This window comes from Rhinopithecus roxellana, chromosome 3 (genome assembly GCF_007565055.1).
Source record: "Rhinopithecus roxellana isolate Shanxi Qingling chromosome 3, ASM756505v1, whole genome shotgun sequence".
In the NCBI taxonomy this organism is placed as follows: domain Eukaryota; kingdom Metazoa; phylum Chordata; class Mammalia; order Primates; family Cercopithecidae; genus Rhinopithecus; species Rhinopithecus roxellana.
The window spans coordinates 151,974,795-152,002,325 of record NC_044551.1 but is presented as its reverse complement, the minus strand read 5'-3'; the positions used below and the strand labels follow the sequence as shown (position 1 = coordinate 152,002,325).

Genomic DNA, 27,531 nt, shown 5'->3' with positions numbered 1-27,531 from the left:
CAGCCCATCACTGTCACTGGAAAAGTAGCTCAGAGTAGATCCTTACTCTAGCATCAGCCACATCAGCTCTTGTATATTAAAGAAAAATATGTATTTTTAAATTTTATGAAGACCTTCCAGCAGGGCTGTAGTTGGCTGAATCTGAGGCATTTCCTCTGCCTGCATGTGGCACTGAGTCATTGGCATGACCATACCTGCCCCCAACATGGAGCCAGGCCCAACTGACCTCAGGAGGATGTCCTGAGCAGTTAGTGCTGTGCCCAGTCACTGCTGTGGTCACTTAGGTCCTGTTTTGTGATGGGAGAGGAGCCAGACTCTAGGGCCATGTCTACTGAGAATGCTGCTGTGTTCCACCCCTCAGAACAGTGCCACACACCCACACTAACTGTCCTCAGAAGGTGGCCAGCCCTTAGCCTATTGGGTGGGGATGTGGGAGCACATGGGTGTTAGACCTTCTGGGTATCCATCCACTTAGAACTTTGTTTTTTGGTCCTTGAGTGAGAAGGAAGTATGTCCAAGCCCTCTTTCTGTTCTCCTCTTCACTTTTGTTTCCCTAAAGGCCTTTTTCTCATCACTCCACATGTCTGCCAGGCACCGTGCTAGGCTCTGTGTGCGAGTGCAGGAGTGATCAGGGCAGAGTGGCCTCTGCTTCATGGAGCTCACACTCTTGTCTGGAAAAGAGACAGCCAGCCAACCTAGACAGTTTAGAGACTGAAAGTGTTGCAAGGAGTGAAAGTGAAAGCAAGCCAAATGAGGGACCAGGCTGCTTGGGCCTTGGAGATGAGCTGGCCAGGGAAGGCTTCTCTGAGGAGGAGAAATCAGCTGAGCCCTGGAAAGGTGCCAGCCAGCCCCGCAAGAACTGGGAGAGGGGCTCTGCCAACCACTTATCTGTCTTGATGTGCCTACTGGGTGCAGGCCAGCTCCTTCTCAGAACATGGAGAAGCTACAGAGAGAGGGAGAAACTGGAGTACCAGCCTTCACGCAGCTTAGGGTCTGGTCAAGGATGTGACCCCGACATTGTGTTCCAACACTAGGCAGACATCTGAGGGAAGTCTCACTCACTCAAGCCCTCCTTGCTGAGAGCTGTGATGTCCCTTGCACAGCTACAGACCAACCCATCCCCATCCCCAAAGGGCTTCCTGTCCAGAAACAGTTATAGATAAGAGAAAGGCTATGGTGATGCAGGACAACCCGTGCTGCAAAGGGGGAAACAGGACCACAAGTGGGTGTCAGGAAATGCTTTCTGGAGAATGTTTGTTAACCAGTTACCAGAGCTGCCCTGCTTGTTTAGGTGTCACTGAAGTCCCTAAGAAGGGATTGTTTTCTTCTCTGCATGGCCTAGACTCTTATAGGTGGCGTCAACAATTGCAGGCATGGGGTGTGCCACATGGAGGCCCATTTGAAGTAGCTGGGCCAGGCCCCCTGCCTTCCAAAGGCCCCTGTGGGAGAGATGGGAGGTGTCTGGATGCCCAGGGATTACTAAGAGGACTGCTGAGCTGCAGTGCCAACCTAGGACTAGGTGCTTCTGAAGCAGGGAACTAGCATCTCCTTGGTGACCAGCTCTGGGGACTACTTGGGGTCCACTGTGTTCTACAGCTGGGTGGTTTAGAGTCTGGGCATTGGTGCCAGAGCTGCCACTTCTTACTTATGGCTTAGGCAAGTCACTCACATCTCCATGCTATGGTTTTATACTCTGTAAAGTGAGGATCACAGTAGCTGTCTCATCAGCTTCTTATGAGGCTGATGTGAGAGCATGCATGTGATGTCCTTATTTCATGCCTGGACATTGTAAGTGCCCAGATATTAACTATTAACTTTAGGGTTAACGTATGAGAGAGGAAGGGAGTCTCCAGTAATCTTGTTCCTTTTTCTGCCTCTTGTCAATGACCAGAGCCTTCACACTCCTCTAGCAGGCACCCAGCATCCTCCGATAGCAGATGCCCCAATTTGAAGCTACCTGTGGGTACTTGGCTGATCCTTGTGCAGTTTATGGAGCCAGCTCCTGACCTGGGGAAGAAGCAGGGTCACATGAATGATCTTTAGCCACTTTACAGACTGGATGAGGCCCAGCCGTTGGGCTTGACTACATCCTGAAATAAAACCCCAAGGAAAAGGGGTGATTGTTAGAAATACACCTTGCCATCTGGTTTTGGCTAACAAAGTGATGGTCCTCATCCCAAGTTTCAGCTTATTTGACTTCCAGTCTCTAACTCAGATCAGATGTTGCATATCCCTTTGGTGGTAGTCATAGGGCCACAACCCATCTCTGCCTCCATCTCCTAGAAGTGGGTAGAGAGAGCCTGTTCCTGTCAGCAGCACATCCTGTTACACTGCTACTCATTTCAGCCAACATCCATCTCACTTGGCATTTCTGATGTGGGAAGGAATCCTACAAGCTTGGAAGATTGAGGTAGGCAGAGCCTGGAGTTGGCTCTGTACTTACCTTGAAAATAAGTCCCAAACCTCTTTACCACCTTCCTATCCAGGACACTCAAATGTGTCCCAGACTCAGACAGCTAAAAACAGAACAGGAAGAAGAGGACAGTCAGGCTTGGCTCTATGATGCTCCAAGGCTCTAGGAGCTCCCACATCCTTGCTTGTTTGCATGAGTGCACCTCCCTTAGACTAACTGACGCTTCAGGCCAGAACCCAGCTAATGCTTGCTAGTACCTTCTTGGATACTCATGCTGCACTGGGTCTTATGTCACAGCATTTGCTGTGTTCTGCAAAGCCCGTCCCTCACCCTGTTTTCCTAAAATTAAAACACACACACACACACACACACACACACACACACACACACTCACCACACACCACACCACACCACACAGGAAAGGAAAGATTAAGAATTTTAAGGAGTCAAGGGGTTACAACTAGAGAAAAAAACACTGAAATTGAAACTCCAGTGGGTACTCAGTGTGCAGGGTATATTTAAGTACATGTTCCCTTTTCTGGTTATGTGAGTAATTTGAAAATTAAGAAACTAAAACTCATTCATAATCCTACTACCCAGATACAGCAGCTGACATTTAATGCCTTTTGTGTATGTGTAAAGGACAGCCTTTAGTCTAATTATTTATTTTTATTAACATATGCTATTGATGACCTTCATTGACGGCCAGTCACAGAACCATCACAGTGCATACTCTTAAGCAAATTGTGAAGTACTTTAGGAGGTGCTCCCCACATAATCTAAGTTGCCAGTCTTCCTTCAGTCTCCCCTGGGAATAGATGATTCCATGGTGGATAAACATTCACTGAGCATTTGAAAAAGAATCAGTTCAATACTGTGTCTTTGACATTTCCCTGATGATGTCGTATTATATGGCCAGCATTATATGGCCTACTATATAACAGACCCAAGTGGGTCAGGCCTCAGGGTTTGAGGCTAGAGCCTGAAAGCCACCAGGAGGTGGAATTCCACCAGTGTTTCTCTTTCTTACCCAAGATGTGAAGGTGCAGCATAGCTTGATAACATGCTTCTCCCAGGGCATGTGAATCCAGCTGTAGAGCTCATAAACAGTTTTTATCTGGTTCTTCATGGTCCTTCTAAAGAGTCCATGAAGTTGTTGAAGAGAGTGTAAACATGATCTGAGCCGACTTTGTGAAGCAATGGGCCCATTTTCCCCTGCTCTCCCAAGGCCAGCAGTCAGACTATAATATTTGAATCTGAGAGGGAAAGACTTTATTGCTTCTTCATACAAATATTTTCTTCCACTCTATGGCTTGTCTTCTCATTCCCCTAACAATGTCCTTTACAGAGTAGAAATACTTGATTTTCATAAAGACCAGCTTAGTAATTATTTATGGTATAGATTGTACCCTTGGTGTTGTGTCCAGGGAGTTACTGCCAAACCCAAAGTCACCTTGATTTTCTCCTATGTTATCTTCTAGGATTTTTATGGGTTTGCCTTCTACATTTATGTCTATGATCCAATTTGAGTTAATTTTTGTAAAGCATGTAAAGCTTGTGTCTAGACTTGGCTTTTTTGCATGTGGATGTCTAGTCTAGTTGTTCTAGCACCATTTGTTGAAAATCTCATTGCTATCTTGAAGATAAGCCATGTTGCCTGGAAATCTTCAAAAGTCAAAGGAATCTCACTGCTGTCTCATGATATCACTTTGAAGGGCAAAATGCAACTGCTCTTTCTACCATCAGGGTCTGCAGATGGGTAGACAAGTTCCATATGAAGGGTTCTACTTTTGCTTGGGCCAATGGACAAGCACACAGGCACAACAAAGCCTGTTTCTGGAATCAGGCAAGGAAAAAGGTGTGAACAAAATTAAGTGTGCCTTCTTTTCATCTAGACCTTCCATTTGGGATCTATTTACTTCTTATTGAAGTGCATCCTTTAGAATTTTATTTAGTGAGGGTCTTTTGGTGATAAGTGTCCTCCACTTCTGTTTTTGAACATGTCTGTCGCATCTATAAAGTTTTCAGCCATCATTTCTTCAAACAGTTTCTCTGTACTAGTCACTTCTTATGGAACACAAATTAAACCTATGTTAGTATTTTACTCTGTCTTCTGTATCTGTTAATCTCAGTTGTGTTTTTAATTCATGTCTTTCTGGACTACTTTCTGGATAATTACTTTTCATCTGTCTTCTGGAACTATCTTCATTTTTACTAACTCTTTCTCCACCCGTATCTAATCTGCTATATTAAACAGATTGAGTCACTGAATTTTAAATTTCAGTCATGATATTTTCATTTATAGAAGTCATATTTCATTCTTTTTTGAATCTACTTGACCTTTTTTTTTGAAATAGGATCTCAGTCTGTTGCCCAGGCTGGAATGCAGTGGCATGAAGATGGCTCACTGTAGCCTCCGTCTTCTGGGCTCAAGTGAGCCTCCCACCTCAGCCTCCTCAGAGCTGAGACTATAGGTGCACGCCACTGTGCTTGGCAAATGATTGGCCATTCTTTATCATCTTTTTTCTCTTCATTTTAAGTTTTACTTAAATATATTTCACATGATTATTTTATATTCATTATTTAAATAATTCTAATATATGGAATCTTTGCATCTATTTCTGCTGGATTTTGAAACATTGTTAGGAAAGCCTGCCTCCTTCCAAAGCTGTAAAGACTTTTCTTCATGCTTTTGCTCAATATTTTTATGGTTTTTCACATTTATACTTTGACTTATTTGGAATTTACCATGTTGTGTGGTGGGAGATAGGGATCAAGTTAATTTTACTTCACATGGTTATCCAGTTATCCAAACACAATTGAATATTTCATCTTTTTCCTGTTAATCTGAGATGCCACCTTTATCAGACATGAAATTTCTAGATATAATTAGGGCTATTTCTAGATGTTTATTTTCTGCTTTTTTAATGTCTTGTTATATACTTATTTCCCATATCCAGTAGGTCTTTGTCTTTTTACTTTTGTTGAACTTATTTTCTCTAATAAATAATAACACCAATGGTAAAATTTACACGCTATCAAAGGATATACAGTGAGACATGCATTGCCCTTCCGGCTCTTTTGCATATCCAGTTACCTTCCCAGGAGATAATCCATATTACTAGTTCTTACATATATGTCTCTTAAAAGATGATCTTTTCCCTTTTTATTTAAAAATAAATCTAGAAAATAAAATGCAAAAATACAGGAAATGAAAAGGATAATGGGCACATGTAGTATGCAGAGGCTGTCTTATATTTGGGCCAAGATCTTGGGAGAATATGAGATCTTTGATCTGCCCTTAATCCCTCAACACCCCTAGACCCCCTCAGCTAACTCAAGGCTGACATGGGACTGTGAGTTGAGGCCTGCCTGGATCTTGGGCCAGCCTGGGGCTGCGTTCCCTGGGATGCCCCTTGGGCAGCCTGGGGCTGCGTTCCCTGGGATGATAGCTTTATAGTTCATGCTGCCTGCTACGAACCCAGGTGTGTGTTCTAAAACATGAAACTAGGCCTGGGCCTTGGAGAACCTCCCTTCACTGCCATCCTTAATCACCACTGACCACTGCAGTGCTTGGTTCACTTGTTTAGTAATTTGTTTGGAATGACTGATTTGTGAAAGAGTTAGGTGCAAAGTCCCAAGCTGGGTGCTGGGGTCAAAAGAATCATGGTTGATTTCCACAGATTTGTAGGGTGCCTGTGATGTGCCTCACATCAGAGCCACATTAGTGACCCCAGGCCTTCCCCACCCCCCCTCACCTTTGTAGACAGCTCCCAGCACAAGGCCAGATAGTCTGCAGCTACATGGTAAATAGTTTTTTATTGAAGGCTAAGAAGACCAGTTAGAGGAATGATGAGTTTCACGGGGAGGGAGGATTGGTAATGTCAGATGCTACCAGGAAATTGATGAGTATGAGAATTAAACTAGACCCCTGTATTTTTAAATGAAGCATGATTAGGATTAACACGGGGGCAGAGTGGGCCACACCTGTGTGAGGGGAGGTACGCAGCGGGTCAGCTGTTGCTGGCAAACAGAAGGGAGTTAGAAATGTAGCAAGGGCTGATCCTCATGTCTGCCAAAAAAAGCCATGGAGGTCTCGGCAATACCTTGAAAAGCAGAGGAAGTCAGGAGCTGCCCAGCTGATTAGAGATAGCAGTGTCCCAGGAGTGGGACCCAGCATCCCAGGCGTCCTCCATGGATGACCATCAGGACGGGCTTCTAAAAGAACTATTAACACTTTCTCACTGAAAGGAGAAGGAAGTAGGTAAGAATTCTGCAAATGTCTTCTCTCCCACTGTCTTCCTGCTAAAATATCAGCAACCGATAGAACATATTTACAGTGTTTTTGCTTGCTTTCTCCTGCCTGAAGGCTTCTATGTCTAGTCAAGTCAACCCAGAGTAAAATCTCCTGAAAGCAAAGAGCCACTCCTCAGAGCTATAAATAAACTCTAGCAAGAAGACAAACCCAAAGGGTATTAATCATAGTTAGCCTCCCTCTGTCTCTTCCCACCAACCCCTTCCAGGTCTGGTTGCCAAGAAGATGACATAAACCCTCCTTGGATTTGCCGGACTGCTTCTTTCAACCTACCGCTCTGACCCTGGCTTCCCTCCCTTTCTTCCTCCTCTTCCCATCCCACCTGCTTCCTTTTTAGGCAAGTGCATCTTCCATTTAGTGACCTGAACGTGTGGGTTCCCTGGCACCCAGTGCTGGGCTCTTTAGAGGCCCATAGTGGCGCCTGGTGCTGAGATATCCTCTCAAGGGGTTGACATCACCCCATCTGCCTACAGGGGACACTCTGGGTTTTTATAGAAGGCGCGTTCCCTGCAGAGCTGTGGGAACCATGTGAAAACAAACCCAAGGCCTCTGGAAATGGCTGATGTGTTGGTTTCCCTTGCCATCAATATCCTGATTGATGCTCCTTGTGGTAACTGGTAGCTGAGGTAGTCTTTGGTTCACATTTATGTTGACTCTATAAACCTGAGTATTGACTGCTAAAAGTCAATATCTGCTGTTCATTCAGAAAATGAGGGTACTTGACTTAACTTGAGTAGCATTGTTTTTCTTGCCCTTTTACTCCCACCCCAGGCCCTGGCAGTCTCTAGTTCATATTCTAACTGTGGCTTGTAATACTAGTTTTAGGGACATGGGGGGAAGTGCTCTGAGTTCTAGGTAAAGGTGGAACAGTTAAGTTCCAAAAATCTGCCGTATGTTGAACAGTTACTGTGTGCTAGGCACTGATTAAATGCTTTACATTTGGTAACTCATTGAATCCTCAATCCACCTCTCTTAGCAAATTGAGGCTCAGAGTTTAAGTAACTTCTCCAAAGTCACACAGTACAGAAACCTTAGCAGTCAAAGGAATTGGACCCCAGAGCACTTCATTCACTTTGCATTTCCTTTGCCTTGAAGCAGCTAGCGGACACCTCAGGAAGACTGGTAGATGCCCGGTCCCCACGACTGGCTTGATGAAGACACAGCCTGAGGGGACAGACTCTGCAACAGTCATGGGTGATTGCCAGAGACATTCCTGTGGCCTGGTATGGACAGGGAGGACAGGATTCCTGCAAGATAGGCCTTGAAGGACAGGCAGCCCTGGACAGGGATGAGGAAAGTCTAGATAACGCAGACAGGAGGTGGGTGTGAGCACAGGAGGGGCGAAGTCCCCTGGAATGACATGTGCTGGCCTACAGGGAAGGGGCGGTCTGGTGCATGTTGGAGCTGCTGCTGTAGCAGTGGCAGAGCAAGCGACGTACTGGGCAGAGAGCTGCCCTAAGGAGCCACAGCAGGCCTCGGAGAGGGCAGTGCCCAGTCAGGTGTGGGGAGCTTGTGTCACTCAGTGGTGCTGAGGAGGACTGGAGATGGAAAGCTTTGTGGCCAGTGTCCTTTATTGTCCCCTTAGCGAAGAGGAGGTGGAATCCTAGGTGTTGGAGCTCAGGCAGATCCTTAGACAAGTGGCCCTCAGTGTCGGGAATCCACACAGGCAGACCGCACAGAGGCCAGGCTGGTAAAGACCCCAGGAGCTATAGTCCCCTCTCAGGGGCCTCCCTTTCTGTGACACACTCATACTGCTCTAAAAACAGCCATGAAAAAAGAGTCTTCACATGCTCAGAACCTTTTTTTGGGAGAAGCAGGATTAAGCAGGCTGGGGCAGAGTGTTTGAGGGTAAGGGTGCTTGTGACCTGTGGTACCAAAGGCCAGCTGGGGCAGTGGATAGCAAAAGTGCCTGCAGCTTCTCATCTATCCAGCGTTATAATTATTTTCATTTTGAAAGGAAAATATACAGAACAGAAATTCAAACAGCACAAAAGGGAGTAGAACAAAACGTCTCCCTCTGAACAAGTCCCTGATTCTGCTCCCAGTGGGCAAAGCTGCTCCCCTGTCTTGATGAACATGTGTAGCCCGATCACAGACGTCGCCACCTCTCCCAACACAGCGCAGCCCACGGAACTCACTGTTCTGCTCCTTGCTGTTTCCCTTTGAGTCCATCTGGGAAATGGTACCATGACAGGGCTCCTTAAATGAGTTTCCTCTTTACATTATACTCTTGAAATCATTTCATTTCAGCAGACATTGCTGATTGTTCACCCCTTCCTGAGATGAATTAAGAACAAATGGCTGTGGTTTTCCCTATCAAAACATACATACATATTAACCATTTCCTTGTAACTTAATTCAGAGTCCTTGACAGCAAGTGATTGGTGGGTCAGAGAGTCCTGCCCAGCTGCCAGCCAGGCCTTGGAGTAGAACAGATTTCTCAGGGCCTCCGCAGGCACCTTCTCCTTCCCAGGGCCTTGACTTCTACTGCCTGAGCCCCTGGCTCTACACACCCTGCTGGGGTCATACAAAAGCCCCAGATCTCTTCCCAAGGTAGAGATGCCTGTGGGGGCGCCCTGGTGCTGTGTTCCATCAAGGCAGGTCTGTCTGGCAGCACTGAGGTTAATCGAGTTCAAGTGCATTTTTCAAACATATGTTAACTGTTAAGCATAACAGCAAAGAGTAAACTATTGGCAGAGGAAACACCAGGTTTTCTGTTGCTTTTTTCCTCCTTTTGGCACAAATCCACCCGTCGAAATCATCCAGTTATAGATAGAGGAAATCGAGGCAAAGGAAGTACAGTTTTCTCCTTGTAATCAAGCTTGTCGCACTTTTTTAAAGAGTGCAGTTGTAGCCTCAACAGTAGTAGCTTGAATTTACTGAGTGTACTAACCATTTTACTTGGTAACTCATTAATCTCATAAGCCTAGAGGTAACCTCAGCTATCACTCCTCCTGTATAGAATAGGAAACAGGTTTAGATGCACTTGGCCACGTCTTACAGATAATTGCAGGAGCAGGGATCCAAACCCCGACAGTCTATCAGCAGACCCCGGGCTCTCACCACAGTGCCATTCATGGTTGCTGCCCTCCACTGCAGACAGAGTGGGTGGCTGAAACAGCACTTAGAGGTGAGGAAGGCAGAGGAAAACTTTCCTGACAAGGAAGATATTCGGGCACTGAGTTGGGTTGGTGGGTTAGATTAAGGTAATGTTTGCTAAGAATCATAGCTCCCTTTTGTTATTATGTATAATGTAAACTTTGAAATAGGGCTGAAAGTTCCAGCCAGTGGAGCTTACTTTACAGGTTCCCAAATTAAGCTGCATTTCCATCTTATTGGGAGACTTTGTGCGAACGCAGAAGACAGGACCAAATGCTGTCTCTGAGACCCCTGGCTCCTGGACTTTTAGGAGGAGTCTGCAGTGGGCTTAACAACAGTAGATGAGTTTGTGTCAGACTCGGAACCATCTTTGGAATACTACTTTCAATCACTGCTATAGGTTTTATTTTCTCTGTGGAATTCTGGTTCTTTTGAGGCCCCTGGGACAAGCAGATGGAGAGCTTTGCTGTGGCCCAGAGCTCTGAGCTGATGGCTCGGCAGGCTTCAGACCCAGCCACTCACCTCCTGAAAAGGTGGGATGGGGGCAGTGGATTCTGGGATGTGGCTGCAAACACTCGGAGCCACCAAGGGAATTGGAGGAGGTTGTGGTGTGGTCAGAATGCAGGAAGCTCTTAGCAATCACCTTCCGATTGGGGTTGATTGGGTTAAGGCCTTCTGGAATGGTGTAAAACAGTTCTGAACTCAAAGGACTGCTGATGGAAGGATGATGAATCGAAAGAAATACAATAAACAGATTGCTTGTCATGTTGGCTTTGCAGCAAACATGTTTTCTCCTTGGGATTATGTGGACATTTGCTTTTCTTTGATTTCTGGTTGTTATTTTCAGTATTTCTTTTGTTAGATGAGCTCTGTTTTACAGAGCTTCAAACGGCTCTGTTAAAGCCCCTGACTCTTTTCTTATTGCAAGGGCTGTGTTTAGAGTTTGGCTCAGCCTCAACACATCACCTGTTAGCTGTTAGGAGTCTAATTCTGCAAACCATGACTTCATCTTGCTGAAGGAAGATAGACAAAATGCTTTCAATACAACAGATATGTTTTAGTTCAAGACATTTGGAAAAAAGAAAAGGGACCCTAAGCCTTTCGTCTCTGGCTGAACTTGGAAAGTAGGCCTGTCAAAGGTATTCATGTTCAGACGGCTGGTCTGTAGTCAAAAAGGCTGCCAAACCATGCTGTTACCCAAGGATGTGGGAATTTTGTCAAGCGGCCTTAAAACAGTCATGTTCAATGAAGCTGGGGAATGTTTGGCCCAGGGTGCCCCTGCAGGGCTTGCAGCTCTGAGGAGAGGGGATATGTTGTATCATCTAGGCCACTACAGATGATGGTGCCAGCCACTCAGTAGTTCCTGGAGACTGGCCCTGGCCGGGAGTGAGAACCAGAGGCTTATGTGTTTTGAAAAACAAAAATCTTAGAAGAGCTAATGAGCTGGCCAGTTTGCTCACCATTCAACCTGTTCCCTTTGCACCATTTATAATTGGGAACTTTACCACACTTACAATCCTCTTCAGAGCGGACCCTAAGCGCCTTGGGCCCCAAATCAGTCTAGTATTGGTCATTGGAAACAGACTTTCACCGACTGAGAAGACTTGGCTTGATGCGGTGGAGAACCTGGTATGGGGTTCTGTTTCTTCTAATTGTTCTTTTTCCAGTTTCCTCCTGTGGTTTCTTATGGATTCCATTTATTTTGGTTATAGCCTCCAGGCTGTGGCTCCTGAAAATTCCCTTCAAGGGAGGATCCAAGGGCTGAGCACTGGAAACTCTGGAGAAAAGGATTTGTGTCCATAGATCTGGTGTTTTCCTGGTTATCTTTCTCAGAATCCCTTTTCTTTTAGACCGGCCACAGACAAAACATTTAGAGACACACAAAACCTTTCAAAATATGAAATGAGTGAAAGAATCCACCCTCCCCCTTGTAGGAAGGCATAGGCTCCATTCAGATTGCGGCAGAGGCTGAAGTTGGCTCTGTTCTAGCCTAAGAGAAAGCCCTCCTTGCTGGTGGGGATGTGAGGGCCATCCCAGTGTGCATGGGGGGCAGGCAGGAATTACTGTACAGCCCTGAGCCTGGGGCCTCCATTACTTTGCCCTCCATATTATTGCAAAGCAGAGGATCACTTACAGGGAAGAAAACTACATCAGGACATCTTTGGTGACGTGTGCCCTGCCCCAATTCCTCAGCAGTCAGTAGCAGTCAGTCACCCTCTCTCCCGCACCTACTCCCTCCAATAGGAACATGCCCTGGAGAGCAGATGGGAACCGTTCCATCTTATTGAGTTGCTGGCATTTTGCACCTCTACTCTCTGCAGCAGACAACCCTTTCTTAGCTAGGAAAGCCCTTTACGATGGCTTTTTCTAAACCTGGACTAAGGATGAGAGGGTGGGTATTACTGATGGTTGGCAAGGGATGAGTCTGTGCTCTAGGTTACTGCTTTTGTTAAGTCGGGCACCCTCCGTCTTCCCTGGCCTTGGTGAAATGCCCCGGCCCTCTGCTGCTGCAGCGCAGGAGAGGGGTGGGGCACTGAACATACTTCTCATAAAAGGTGTGTTTCTGAGGTGCTCTGTCTTGTGGGTCCCTTAACGATGGGGTTACTATGGTAACTATCCATCTGAAAAAAATGCAAGAGTAAACAGAAGATAAAGCTCTTGCTCAACTAGCTGGAGGGTGGATCTATGCCCCTCTTTGTTATCCCTCCTTGACCCAGCTCCCTCCTCCCTACCCACAGGGCTGAGGGCCCACTCTGTGATGGTAAGAGTATGGGGAGGCAGTAATTTTGGCTTGCACAGATAAAAGATGAGCTGGGGTTTTGCAAAAAGGAAGAGTCTTGGATTTGGGGGCTCCTTGGTAAACAGCAGAATGACATCCCTGCCCAGTTCTTTCCAAGGAGCTGAGATGGTCCTTCCTGCCCCTCCTCATCCACCTTGCTACTCACTGTCACTTACAGGTTGGTCCAGTGTGGCATCCCTGATTCCCAGTTGAATAGCAAAACATGAGCACAGTCTTTCAAGTTTCCCTAGTGGAGAAACTGAGTCTACTGAACTTTCAGTCACAAAGTAAGAGCCTAAGAGGGTAAAGCTTGCAAAGCCAGGGAGAATGTCCTCTAGCTCCTGGAGAATCCAGCTTCAGGTTTCTCAGCCCTATGTGCTTACTTCTGGGCTACTCCATTGCTTTCTTTTCTTCTTTACATACTGCCTGCCCTCACCCAAGTCAGAGGCCCAACCACACTCTTCCAGGTCTTTTTATCCATCATTCTTATTTTTCCTGCACAAAAAGAAAGTGAAGGCAGCACTGCAGAAAATAAAGACCACATCCCTCCCCTCCTCCCCCAGCCCCAATGGCCACTGGGCCTTCTCTCAGGGAGGGCCTTCCTCCAACGTTTTGGGCAGGAAGAGGAAACAGGCCACCTCCACTTTCCTGAGAAACTACCTTCAAACGATTTTCTTGCCAAAGGGTTGGACTTAGGACTTAGCAAAACAGGTCACCACTGTGGGCATTCTCCTTCTCCCTCCCTTTCTCTCTGTTAATGAGGGGGCAGGTAAAGCATTCTTTAGCACATTATGGTCAAAAGATTGTAATCCATCAGCTGCCTCCTGTATATTCTGGCTCTGCAGATACCGATGGCCCAAAACTTCTCTGTGGCCTCCAAAAGGGGAAGGTTGAGGAAGGGAGGGGAAGCCAGCAAAGTGGGCTACAGCTCCATGGTGCTTGATGTGCCTCTCAGGCCTTCCTGCTGCGAGGATTCTGCCCAGGGCCCATCATGGCTGACTCTCCTTCCTGTTCCATTGCTCCCAGACTCTGTGCTCTTGGGCTTAGACTCTTGGTTTGGTGTCCTCTTGGGCCGTGGGCAGGACAGTGGCATTGCGGATGTGCTCTCCCGTCCATGAACACAGGAGAATGAAGGGCAAGCTGGGCTGGCCAGGCAGGCGCTTTTGCATTCACGGTATCCAGGGCCCAAGGTCACATAGGCATCACAGGCACCTTTTTGGCCTGGCCAAGATGGACCCATCACTGCTGGGCATTGGGACACTACCATGATCAATGATAAGGTAGCTTCAGTGAAACTGCTGTGTGGCCATCTCCCTGCTCCACTGGTAAACTAAACTGTGCTGACACTGGTACAGGGAAAGGAGTAGCTTTGTGGAGATTGATGGGTGAAAGTGGGAAATGTGAGCCCCTCCACCAGATTCCATGTAAGCACTGGCTATCTTGCCTTCCACCCTGTCTTGGTTTTGTGGCTCTCACACGTATAAAGCCCAAGTAAGGGACCCTGTGGCATTCTTTATCACTCTCTGTATCACTGGCATGTGTATCCCTGCAGGCCTGGGAACACTGAGAAGACAGGGGCCTCATGGTATGTTGGGTCCTTCCTGCCAAGCACAGAGTTGTGTGTCATCAGTATGGTGGTTACCAAGCAAAGGAATTCCTGCCTTGGATTTAGGGGGAAACCTGCTGTTTCAAGTGTGTCTGATCTCCTCCCGCCCCCACCCCCAAAGCTAATATGAGAGTTTCCTTGAGTAGCCAAGCAGTTTTTTAGCTTTACACACATACAGCAGATTTTTTGCATTGGGTTGAGCTGTTAGTACCTCTTAAAAATGTATGCCCTGTGTCATACTGTAAATTTTTAACACATGATTTTTATGCAGCTAGAATTTTGTTTCTAGTTATTTCATAATGATTCTTGAGTGCTGATGTTGCTGGAGAAATGTAATGTTTACAACATAACTAACTATTAGAAATTCTTTAGTACTGGAAGGAGGTCAGACTTGAGTTGGGCCCAGAAGGGTAGCCTAGAATGACATCCCAGTATGGGCAGAATTGCAGAAGTGGAGAATATAAGATCCATTCTGGGTCTATCCATATGCGTCACTAAGAAAACAAGGAGACAGTGATGAGGTTGACAGGTTACCAAGAGAACTGTAATGCCAAGGAGAAAACCAGGTCTTGCCAAAGGGTACTTCCTAATTCCCACCATCTTTGGTGCTGTGGAAAACCTGTCTTGTCATGTGAGACTGTGCCCAGGTGGCAGGTAAATCAACTCTAACTTAGTACTAACTATGGGTTATGCTCATAGCCCTTCTAGTTTTTTCTTTTCTCTCATACATTTCATTTTGAGAAACTTCAAACATACAGAATGTCAAGAATACTTATTTCATCACCTTACATACTTATTTCCTTGTGTTAAGAACTTTTAAAATCTATTATTTTCACAATTTTTAAATATACATGATTGTTAACTATAGTTACCATTCTGCACAATAGATCATTAAAACTTCTAACTGAAACTTTATGTCCTTTGACCAACATTCACCCCGACCCCACCCCCAGTCCCTGATTACACATAGAAATGAGTTCATGCTATATTTGTCCATCTGTACCTGGCTTATTTCACTTAGCATAATGTTCTCCAGGTTTATCCATGTTGTTGCAAATGACAGAATTTCCTTGAAATTCTGTCTTATAAACATTATAAGAATCATATACCTGGATTTAACAACTCTTAACATTTTGCCATATTTGCTTTATTCCTTAGAGCTTTTTCAGGATGGAGGACAAGTTGTAGGCATCAAGATGCTTCACCCCTAAATACATCAGCATGTATCTCCTAAGAACAAGGGTGCTCCCTACAGAATGGCAATACCATTATCACACTTAAGAAAATTAATAACTCCCTGTGTCTGATACCCAGTCCACATTCAGATCTCTTCAGTTGTCTCCAAAATGACTTTCCTAGCTTTTATTAAAAGAATCAGGATTTCATCAAGGAGTGACACATTATATTTGGCCGTTATGTCTTTTTAGCCTTTGGAATCTACAATACCTCCCCGCTCCCCCCCACACACCCTTTAAAAAATGTATTTATGACATTGACTTTGTAAAGAATCCAGTCACATCCTTCTAGTTTTGCATCCAGATGTGCAGGCATTCAGCATTGATTGATAATCAACAAAGATTGGTTAATAGGCCTCCTCAACAGCAAGCCATCCTGTCCTTGAAGCCCTATAAGCAGACATGGTATACTCTCAGGGACCACGCTGAAGACTTTGGGTTTGGCCCTGGTGACATCTGCAGTGCTGACTACAAGCACCCTTTCTGGGAAATGGGGGCTGGAACTGGGTTCAGATCTCAGCCCTCCCACTCACTCACTGAGTGATCTTCAGCTGGTCCCTTCTCCTTCCTCAGCTTCAATTCCTTCATCTCCCAAACAAGGACATGGGACCTGGGGCTTCCTAGGTCCTACTCAGCTTTGCCATTCAGCACCTCTGTGACTCTGCCCACAGCTTTTCACCTCAGGGTAGCTGCTTCCCGAAGTAGCTGCCTGTGCACATTCCTGGCACTGTGAACATGGGAACCGGGGCGGGGACACATGGTCCTCTAACATGACCATACACTCATCTCTGCTCCCCACAGCGGAGATTCTGGAGCTGGCTGGCAATGCAGCGAGAGACAACAAGAAGGGACGGGTCACACCCCGGCACATCCTGCTGGCTGTGGCCAATGATGAAGAGCTGAATCAGGTATGGGGCTCTCCCATCTCCCACTGATGTTTGAGCAGGTGGTCATACTGCCCCAGAAACACAGCTGAGTGACTTTGGTGTTGGCTGGTTATGAAAAGTGTGGACTGCAGGATTAATTAGCAGCTTCCCTGCCTCCCATGGCAGTTTTTCCCCAAGGCCTTATTGGGAGTGTTGGGGGAAGCAGGATAAAACAAGGTATTTGGCTCTCCCAGAAGGAGAGAGATGATCTAAATTCCATTTGAGTGAGGGACTCTGGGGACTGGATCCCTGAGCAGTGAGCCTGAGTCCTGGTAGCATCCTCATGGAGGATGCCACGGAGGAAGGAGCCGCACCAACCCAAAGCAAAAGACTGTCCTGGGCAGGGCTGGCTTCTTGAAGGTTAGAAGCAGGGTATCTGGCTCACCATCTGCTATTCTGGTTTTCCTGAAAGCTGCTAAAAGGAGTCACCATAGCCAGTGGGGGGGTGTTACCCAACATCCACCCTGAGTTGCTAGCGAAGAAGCGGGGATCCAAAGGAAAGTTGGAAGCCATCATCACACCACCCCCAGCCAAAAAGGCCAAGTCTCCATCCCAGAAGAAGCCTGTGTCTAAAAAAGCAGGAGGCAAGAAAGGGGCCCGGAAATCCAAGGTACGTGATTTGGCTGGAATGTATGAAGTGGAATAGGATGGGGTACAGATAAACAGGGTTATCAGGGCCCCCCCGCCGTTCCCCCTGTGGGCTCATCCCAGTGATGGGAGAGAATAAAGGAGGAATATGTAGGAGCTGATTACACTCCAAAAGGGCTAATCCAATACAAGTAGCCAGAGTCAGGAGGCCCTCCCAGAGTCTGGACCCAGTTGAAGGACAGAACCCCTGTGGGCAAGGTGGATGGATGGTGGGCTTTCAGGGATAGCCTCAAGCTGGAAGGACTCCCAAGCTGGCCCTTTCAGGGAGATGCACACACCTATGGGAAGGGGACTTCCCTGTGCTAGGTGACAGCCACCGTCTAGTCCTGTGGCCAGCTGCCTGCATACCCTGATGCTCAGTTGCAGAACTCCCGTGTTGCCGTGGCTGCATGTCTTCCATCAGAGCGCTCCAGACAGTTCACTCTGTTGACATTCACACAGAATGGTTGCTTCTGTCAAGGAGGAAAATGGACGTATTACTCAGGTGCTTCTTCCTGGGCCCAACTTGGATTCGCTGGGTCCTAGGTGCTGGAAACCCTCTCATTAGTGTCATCTGATGTCGTCTTGGGTGGGGAAGGCCAGCAGACTTCAGGTCATGATCCTCAGTGTAGAGGAGCACCCTCCAGAGGTCCAGGCCTGTAACTGCTGTGCTCACCTGTCAGAGCAGGAGCTGGAGACTACAAGGCAACTGGGATACATTTTCTGTGTTCCTTTGCCGAGTCCTACCTGTCAGCTGTTGTCAGAGCCTCCAGAGCCAACAAACAATGGACAGTGCCACCAAAGCTTGGTCTCTAAGAAAATGGAATCTAGAGGCTGCCCTGCTCTGAGGTACCCCTTAAGGAGTCCTCCTTCTGGCCTCCCGCCAGATCAGGAGGAAATTACACCTGGCAGAAGGTGACCTCTGTATTTTGCAAGACTCTCAATAAGAAGTTCCTGGAAACACCCTGTGGAATCTAATGATGCAGTGTCAGGAATTTCTTCCTACATGAGCCCAAATCCTCTTACCTGAGTGAGACAGTGAGGACACCTTCCCAGGACAGGCTCAAGGAGCTGTGACCAGGTGGACAGAGCTCCTCCTGTCCTGTCAGCATGTCCTCTCCTTTGAGCCTGCCTGTGCCTCAGGCAGACTGGCTTTCACCCGCATGCAGGGACATCTTCTGTGACCCCCCCAACCTTCTCACATCCACACTGTTTGTGGAGCTTTCTTTAGTTGAGGTGGAAGAGTCTGTATTTCTTTGCATACACAAAATCTAAATTCCTCTTGCCACCATGCTACCCACCCTTAGGCCCAGAATCACTCCCAGCTCTTTTGAGAGAGAAATCCAATATTGAGGAGTGTCCTGTAAGTTATTTCCAGGCACTTGCATTCCACCTAGCTCACAAGTCCTGGAAGAGGCTTGAGGCCAGGCAGGGATTTCACAGAATGCTCCACTGCTCATTCCTGCTAACTATAGAATTAGCAGATTGGACAGTTTCTTTTTCCCTTTCAACATTTGCAGTTGGGAGGAGGGCGGGGAAGGGAAGGCAAGAGGAAAGTGCTTGTGCAACCCTTTTTAAATGTTAAAAAGGCAATGAAGATATTGAATCTATCATCTTTTGATTATGAGCCCCAGAGACCTGGCTGCCCACAGAGCAGGGCCCTTGGTGCTGAGGACCAGCAGGGGCAGGACCATGTCCTCAGCTTAGCCTTTGCCCTGGCTGTGTCCTGAGCCATCGCCCTCCTTCATGCGTTCACTGTTGATATTTGAGTGGGTCTCTCATGCCAGTATCTGCTGGCAAACCTGGGCTGAATCTTGTTCCCATTACTCTAGTCTTTCCCTAGTAGTTTTTGTTCTATGACTTTCTGAACTTTCCAATTTACTAAACACTAGGAATTCATCTTACTTTTTGGACTTGAAATATTTGGAGCAGGGGTATCTTTAGCTCCTAGAAGCTATATTTGGAACTTAGTGTTTCTAATAACCATATGCCAATAATCACTCGACCACTCAACTTTTCCCTTGATTACAAAAGCAGGAAGCCTGTTATGGTGGTCTGTTTTTCTTCCACACAATAAAACACATTGTCTGCTTACTGTACCAGTATTTGGCTAACATTAAACCCTGGGGGAAGCTGAAATTGGAACCGTGAACAGCTAATTTTCAAAACATTTGTTTAATGTAAATTGTGGTGTCAGCTCCCAGAAACAGCAGAAAACCCTGCATCTCTAGGTTTAAGTGGAATGTTCTGAAAATAACCTTTCCAGAGACATGCAGAGAAAGCGTTAGTAACATGCTAAAGCACTTGTAGTGAGAGTTGGTATTTTTCAGGTGTCAACACTTGACTTCCAAATCATAATTTTCCCCACAATTCTACATAATTTGGAGGTTTTGAAAATCTCCGGTTGTGACAGCTGAGTCAGCTATAGTGGGAATGGTTGGAGAAGGCAACAAACTGCACCAGGGGCTGGGTGTCCAGAGCCCTGGCTGTACACTAGGGCTCCTACTCTCCACTTGGGTGCCTTCAGGCAAGTCTGTTCCCTCTCTGTGCCTCAATTTACCTCCACCCATAGAATGATTGGGTCCATTTCAGCCTTACAATTCAGTAACCATATGCATATTACATAATGTTTTTGAGTAGGGCATATGTATGAGTTTGAACAAAAAAGTATGCAGTAAAAAATATTTTGCTCCCACTGTAGTCCCTCACCCTACTTCTCCCCAAGGCGCACTCAACGAGTTTTTATGTCTCCTTTCAGACAGTCTATGCGTATAAAAGCATATAGAGGTATAACTCCCTCCCCATCCTACTTGCTCTTTTTTTTAAAATAAAAAAATCATATGACCCCCCTATTTTAGCAGTGTGGCATAGTGATTAAGAGTGCAGGCTCTGGGGCTAGTCATTTCCTAGCTGCATGATTTTGGCAGGTTGCAGAACATCTCTGGTGTTCAGTTTCCTCATCTTTAAAAAGGAGATGTAACACAAGGTGGTTGTGAGGCTTAGCAGAATTCATGAAAGTGCATAGAATAGTGTCTGGCACCTGTGTTCACTGCCCCTGTCACTCTCTGGGCAGTCCTTCCATGTCTCTGCATGTAGAGCTGCTTTAGTGTTGCATGGGATGACTGGTCACTTACGTGATATATAAAACCAGTGTAGCCAGCTGAATTAGTCCATTCTTATACTGCTGTAAAGAAAGGCCCGAGACTGAGTAATTTATAAAGAAAAGCAGTTTAATTGACTCACAGTTCCACATGACTGGGAAAGCCTCAGGAAACTTAGAATCACAGCAAAAGGCACCTCTTCACAGGACAGCAGGAGAGAGAGGAGCAAGCAGGGGAAATGCCAGACACTTATAAAACCATCAAATTTCATGAGAACTCATTCACTGTCATGGGAACAGCTCAAGGGGGAACCACCCGCCATGATCCATTTACCTCCACCTGGTCCCACCCTTGACACATGGGGATTATGGGGATTACAATTTGAGGTGAGATTTGGGTGGGGAGCACAGAGCCAAACCATATCATCACCCTTCTACAAGTGGACTTTTAGATTGTTCTAGCATTCATTCTGACAAATAGTAACTGTCATTGTTTGTGGGTCTCTGTCCTCACGTGCAAGTAAATGTGTAGGATAAAGTCCTCAAAGTGAACTTACTGAGGCAAAGAGTGAGTATATTTTTAACTTTGGCTATTACTCACTTTTAGGGCATTTTAAATACATTAATCTCAAAAACCACCTCATCTTTTTAATGTTTAATACTGAGTTTTTAAAACATGAATATTCATTTGACCAATTTGTATCTAGTCTGTATACACTAGTTACTATTCTCAGTAGTGGAGATGTGGCAGAGAACAAAGTCCCTGCCCTCCCTCAGTGTTCAGGGAGGATGTGCAGATTCATTACAGAAGGCAGGAGGGAGTAGCTGCTATGACAAAAATAAAGTGGCATGATGGCAGAGCCAGTATTATTTTACATAGGCAGTGAGGTAAGGTTGCTGTCATGATACTGGAGTGGAGCCCCAGCAGAGTAAGGTATTTGGCCATGCAAGTGACTGGGGGCAGAGAGCTCCTGGCAGAGGAATGACAAGTAGGCCTGAGGTGGGAGCATGCCTGGCCCCTCTTAAGAGAACGTGACAGGACTTGCCTGCGGGCTCCCTAACGTTTTTGTAACATGTATACTTTTGGCAGTGAGGGAAGCCTAGGGACCCTTACTCGAGATAAAGATTCCAAATGCATAAAATAAAATACCTAAAATTCAAAGGAAACTATGCCTAATTTTGTCCCTTAGGTTAAGATCCATCAGAATGTACACTAAGAATCATAGGATAACTTTTATGGGGTCTCTAAGAAGCCAGTTTTTGCCAAACTTTTGAATAATAATGATCTCACCATGGATTTTTTCAAACACAACCGTCAACAAACCTCACCCTATCCCCATGTGAAAACTGCCCTACTAGATCATAAATACAGGCTTGCTCCTCACCACCCGGCAAAAGCCCAAGGTGATTTTCGTAGAGTGCCTCTTTTTCTTGTTGAGGCATAAATATTTAAACTGCAAATTGAGTGATTAATGTTCTGGTAAGGGGAGCCAGTGAAAGGAATTGGTTCGTTTGAGAAGCTACTATTACAAAAATTTGCTTGCCTTCTATTGAAATTTTAGGCTGTTCAAACATTAGAATAAGACACTAAACATAGGTAAACGTGGGGTGATGATTTTACGTAAGTCTTTCTGGATGCTCAGTTCTACAGATTCTTAAATGTCACCCAGCTGACTCTGACCTAACAGGTTTTCTGCTCAGAACAAAGCCGGGCAAGTGTCCAATACATGGAAATTTATGGGTTTGTAGGAAAATATAAAATTATAACAGTCTTTTTGGAACTGAAAGACAGGATTGCTTGCTAACTTTTATTTCCCCCAAACTGAGATATGAAAATAATCTACCACTTAGTATCACCATTTCATAGAAGAAAGGGCATTTTTAAAAATTATACTTTAAGTTCTAGGATACATGTGCACAATGTGCAGGTTTGTTACATAGCTATATATGTGCCATGTTGGTTTGCTGCACCCATTAACTCATCATTTACATTAGGTATATCTCCTAATGCTATCCCTCCCCCAGCCCCTCACCCCCTGACAGGCCCCGGTGTGTGATGTTCCCCGCCCTGTGTCCAAGTGTTGTCATTGTTCAGTTCCCACCTATGAGTGAGAACATGCAATGTTTGGTTTTCTGTCCTTGTGATAGTTTGCTCAGAATGATGGCTTCCAGCTTCATCCATGTCCCTACAAAGGCCATCTGACAAAGGACTAATATCCAGAATCTACAAAGAACTTAAACAAATTTACAAGAAAAACTAAAACAACCCCATCAAAAAGTAGGCAAAGGATATGAACAGACACTTCTCAAAAGAAGACATTTATGCCGCTAACAGACACATGAAAAAATGCTCATCATCACTAGTCATCAGAGAAATGCAAATCAAAACCACAATGAGATACTATCTCACGCCAGTTAGAATGGTGATCATTAAAAAGTCAGGAAACAACAGGTGCTGGAGAGGGTGTGGAGAAATAGGAACGCTTTTACACTGTTGGTGGGAGTGTAAACTAGTTCAACCATTGTGGAAGACAGTGTGGCGATTCCTCAAGGATCTAGAACTAGAAATACCATTTGACCCAGCAATACCATTACTGGGTATATATCCAAAGGATTATAAATCATGCCACTATAAAGACACATGCACATGTATGTTTATTGCAGCACTATTCACAATAGCAGACTTGGAACCAACCCAAATGTCCATCAATGATAGACTGGATTAAGAAAATGTGGCACATATACACCATGGAATACTAGGCAACCATAAGAAAGGGCATTTTAATACCAAAACATTAGGAAGAGACATAATTTCAGACAATAGGCTTTATGAAAAACTTGGGCACAGTTGCTATGATTTGAATGTGTTAACATCTCACAGGACAACTGTGCTGACCTTAAGCACCTGCTCTGTTGTCCTGTCGGGTGGGAACCTTGAAGGGAAAAGGCAGAAGTTCTTTGCCAAGTGGGCGGGCTATATAGGACCAGGCAGTGATGGCTTGTCTCTAGAGTGCTTTACTGCTTTCTAAGGCCAATCGTTTAATCAGGAACTCTCCAGTCTTAGTCTAATTTTCTTACTTTCCTTCCCTTTCCCTCTCCCTTCCCTCTCCCTCCCCTCCCCCTTCCCTCCCCCTTCCCTTCCCTCCCCTCCCCCTTCCCTCCCTTTTCTTCCCCTCCCCCCTTCACTTCCCCTTCCCTTCCCTTCCCCTCTCCCTTTCCCCTTCCCTTCCCCTCTCCCTTTCCCCTTCCTTCTCCCCTCTTCCCTTTCCCTTCCCTCCCCTCTCCCTTTCCCCTTCACTCCCCCCTCCCCCTCCTTCCCCTCCCCCTCCCATCCTCCCCCTCCCCCTCCCCTCCTCCCCCTCCCCTCCCCCCCTCGCCCTCCTCCCCCTCCCCCTCCCCCCCCCCTCCCCCCTCCCTCCCCCTCCCTCCTCCTCCCCTCCTCCCCCCTCCTCCCTCCCCTCCTCCCCTCTCCTCCTCCTCCCCTCCCCTCCTCCTCCCCTCCCCTCCTCCTCCCCTCCCCCTCCCCTCCTCCCCCTCCCCTCCCCTCTTCCCCCTCCCCACCCTTCCCTTCCTTTCCCTTCCCTTTTTGGTAGCAATGGGGTTTTGCTGTGTTACCCAGGCTGGTATCCTCTGGCCTTGTCCCCCAAAAGTCTTGGGATTACAGGCATGAGCCACTACTCCCAGACCCAGTCTTATGTTTCAAATAAGGAATCTAAAGCTTAGGGAAAGGGAGCAGTTTTCCCAAGGTCATGCTGTTAGGGGAGTCAGGACCCAAATACAAAACTTAAGAGTTCAAACTTCAGAATAATATCACTTTTATGTCCTGTGACCATTTTTAACAGTTGGAAAGTTTACATTTTCTCCTTATTTCTCTTTTGCTTACCCCACAAACTTTCATCTTAATGTAACACAATTCTATTCTGTTTTCTAGTTCTGCAACAAAAATAATGTATATAAATTTCAGTTTTGAAAAAGTTTTTTTTTAACTTTTATAAAAGCGCTAAATAGATTCTACAAGATTGGCTAGCACATTTATTAATAATATACAATTGATCAAACTGACAGATGCATTACAAATTCTAATAACTGTTAAGGAAAAGGTAAAATTTTATTGGAAAAGCATCTTGTAATGGGCTGGGTGGATTTTTTTCCCCCTAACTAGTTCAGGTATCCTCAGTTGAATATTACTTATTGTTGAAATGAAATAGGGCTCGGCCTACTATTTTTATATATTTCTAGATATGAATGTCTGGGAAATCTTCACTAAAAAAAATTGAAATGGAAACGGTTTTCTTATAGCAACATCATTCAGTCCTCTGAATTCTTTGATATATGCCAACAGTACATAGTGTAATCTCATCAATTTGTTTTAATAAATGTTTTATTTTAGAATAGCATTAGGTTTACATAGGGTTACAAAGATAGTACAGAGAGTTCTCGAATATCCCTCACCCAGTTTCCCCATTGTTAACATCTCACATAACCGTGGTACACATGGTCACAGTGAGGAAATCAACGCTGTTCCGTTACTGTTAACTTCACCAGTCTATTTTCTGAAGATCTATCAGCTATTAACTCAATTAGGTATTGCTTCAGTTTTGTTGAAAGCGGGATTAAAAACACCTGACTTGTGAAAGTCTGTTATGCAGCCTTTCCTATTCTTGGCTCCTGAAAAGTATATCAAAAAGGGTGTCACCAAGATTTACCGTATAGTTGTTGATTATACCTGTTTCTCTTTCACTCATCAAATGGTAAACAATAGGAAAATCAAAATAGTGATAATTGTAATGTATCTGTGCCAGTACTATATTTCTTGATAAAATGCTTTTTCTCTCATTTATAGTGTAACCTTGGAACTTCAGATTTAGCTCACTAAATTTGGGAGAAATGTTTGCCATATAACATAATTGCTAAATCAGCCCTTGTTGTTAAAAGCCGTTAGCAAAATTAGACCTTACTTTTCATTGTAAGTAAAAAATGTTAATATGCTCATATTAATGAATTTGAATCCTAAATAGGCAAATGGATAGGACACAGGCCTTGCCCTGAGTTTATTCAGATTTATTCTTCAGGAAGGCACGGCCATCTGTAATATTTCTCACCCCTTCTTTCTGGATTTCCTCCCACTAGACCCTCCCTCAGGAGTGAGGTACTTTTTGTTAATAATTTGGGGAAGGGAAAGGTGAAGTGTCTAAATGAAAACCGATGTTGTTCTCACTATCCTTACTCTACAATTTATTTTAATGCAGAAAATCTCCAAATTAGCCAGAGTATCAATTTCTAATATAGGCTTTGTCCTTAATAGAAATATGCCAAAAACATGCATCCCTACTCCTACAGTGGTGGGCCATATTAATATTTACTCTGGGAAGTGAGAGGAGGGTAGTTATGAAAGGAGCTCTGGTGTGGATTCTTGACCACAGGTGTAGATCCTTCTTAGGGCAGATCAGTTGTAGGAAAATGTTAGGAAGCAGACGATCGGAAAGCTGGTTTCTTAAACTCTCCATGTCATGTACCTCTCTCAGAAGATCCTTGGGAACTCCAGGGCATATATTTTAGTCTTAATGATGCTGAGGAAGAAGCTGAAGACCAAGCCAAGAACCATGCCCACTACTGGGGTCAGGGGGTCCCCAGGAAGACAGATGGTTCACCACAGCCACCACATGCATCCTTCTCTAACGCTGGCTTTAATGAAGGAGGGTGGAAGCGAGTCTGACCTTCTGGAGTCAGGAAGGTTGGAGGGTTATAGTCCTTAGTCTGCTTTTTGAGAACTAGTGACCTAGAACAGTTTTTCCTCTTAATCTTTAATAGTATTGCAGACATCTAGAAAGGAAAGACACTTGAAGATCCTTAATTAAGAGACATTTAATTGGTCTGAATTTATGAAAATGATTCTATCCTAAATGATCACTGTAAAGTGAAGTTTTACCTTTAAGTGACTGCTTTTTTTTTTTTTTTTAAGATCATAAAGTGATTAAAATATAACAACACACTCTATAGAACTCTTGTACCTCAAAATGAGTCAGAGCTCCCCCTTGGAGAAATGCTGAGAACTGGTTGTGGTTTAGTTTCCTGTTTCCCCTTGGGTGTTATGGGTGAGGCTTGGGAGCTGCCTCTCTGTTAGGATGCCTGTGTCTGTGTGGCCCACATTCTGACCCTTCTGTCTGTGCAAGAAGAAGCAGGGTGAAGTCAGTAAGGCAGCCAGCGCCGACAGCACAACTGAGGGCACACCTGCCGACGGCTTCACAGTCCTCTCCACCAAGAGCCTCTTCCTCGGCCAGAAGGTAGGCAGATGCGCGGCCTCAGTCTACTCGAGGGACCCAAGGGACAGATGGGCACAGGCCATCTCCACTGGAAGGCTGGGGGGTGTCCCAGGGGCCACTCCCAGCCTTGTGGGTAGACAGAGTGCGCCGTGAGCTTTGGGAGTGGCCTCAGGGAGGGCTAAGTGCTGGGGAGGCCACAATGCTGAGGGAGGACCCTGGCAGCTAGGGAAGGGAGACAGTGGTAAAAAAGAAGAGGGCAGGAGGCTCCTGTGGGAGATGGGGACCCTTGGTTAGTCTGGAGGAGGAGCTGCTTCTGTGGGATAAACTGGTCATCAGATAGCACCAGCTGGGGAACTAGGCAGAAGTCAAGCCCTGATGGTGGAAGGTCAACAATCTAGCCGGCAGCCTGCTTGTCCTGGGGGGCACTAAAGGTAGAGCCTCAGGTCTGATGCAGGGCTCTACAGGGGATTGTTTTCAGACTGTACTGATGGGTGCACTGGGTTTCTTCACTGAACCACCAGATGACTCTTCCAGCTAATTGTTTGTTTGTTTTAACCATGGGCAATATATTTTCAGCCGCCCCAGTGATGCAACTTTGCCAGGACGCCATGGTTTTGTAAAAGATGATTCACTTTTATTGAAAATAAAAATGATGCAAAGGCTTTTAAGACCTGAGAATGAGAGTTAACTAATATTTCTTTATTGACACCAAAAAAGGGGTGGGAAGAAAGAATTAAGGTCTTCTTAATTTTTTAATCCTATACTTAAAAAATTAAAGGAGTGAATTTGACCTTCCAAGTTAATCTGTGTTTAGTTTGAATGTGGTAACAAACTTGGATCTGAAGCTGCATCATTTTTAAACCCTCACTGTCAATTTCTTTTGCATCACAGTGACACGGTTCCCTTGCTCACGTCATTGCAAGTTCTCCTCCTACCCCCCCCTTCCCTCTTTCTGTCACTAATTGCACTCTCTCTCATGATGCAATTCCTGTGGTGGACTCTGTGTTCCAGAAAATAACCATTACTGTTTACATTTTTAACCATTCTCTGTATTTTGTATGCATTTTTTCAAAAGAAAAAGTAGCACTAGTTGTCATCTTAAGGTCTGGGGCTTTGAAAGTTTTTGTTTGGAATATTTTTCATTCTTTTAAAAATGTTGACTCAGCAG

The 27,531-nt window shown here is 45.5% G+C and overlaps 1 protein-coding gene across 4 annotated transcripts in view; it reads left to right on the top strand.

Moving 5' to 3' along the window:
- LOC104659792 (core histone macro-H2A.1) overlaps positions 1-27,531 on the top strand; it is a 65,357-nt gene that overhangs the window by 12,809 nt on the left and 25,017 nt on the right. For 2 of the 4 annotated variants that reach the window (XM_030927810.1, XM_030927808.1), the window contains exons 3-5: positions 16,249-16,355; positions 16,786-16,983; positions 26,277-26,384. In XM_030927810.1, the coding sequence (XP_030783670.1) occupies positions 16,249-16,355; positions 16,786-16,983; positions 26,277-26,384 (413 nt within the window). Of the gene's footprint in view, positions 1-16,248; positions 16,356-16,785; positions 16,984-26,273; positions 26,385-27,531 lie in introns of all 4 variants that reach the window. The other 2 variants (XM_030927809.1, XM_030927807.1) reach the window with 1 other exon arrangement.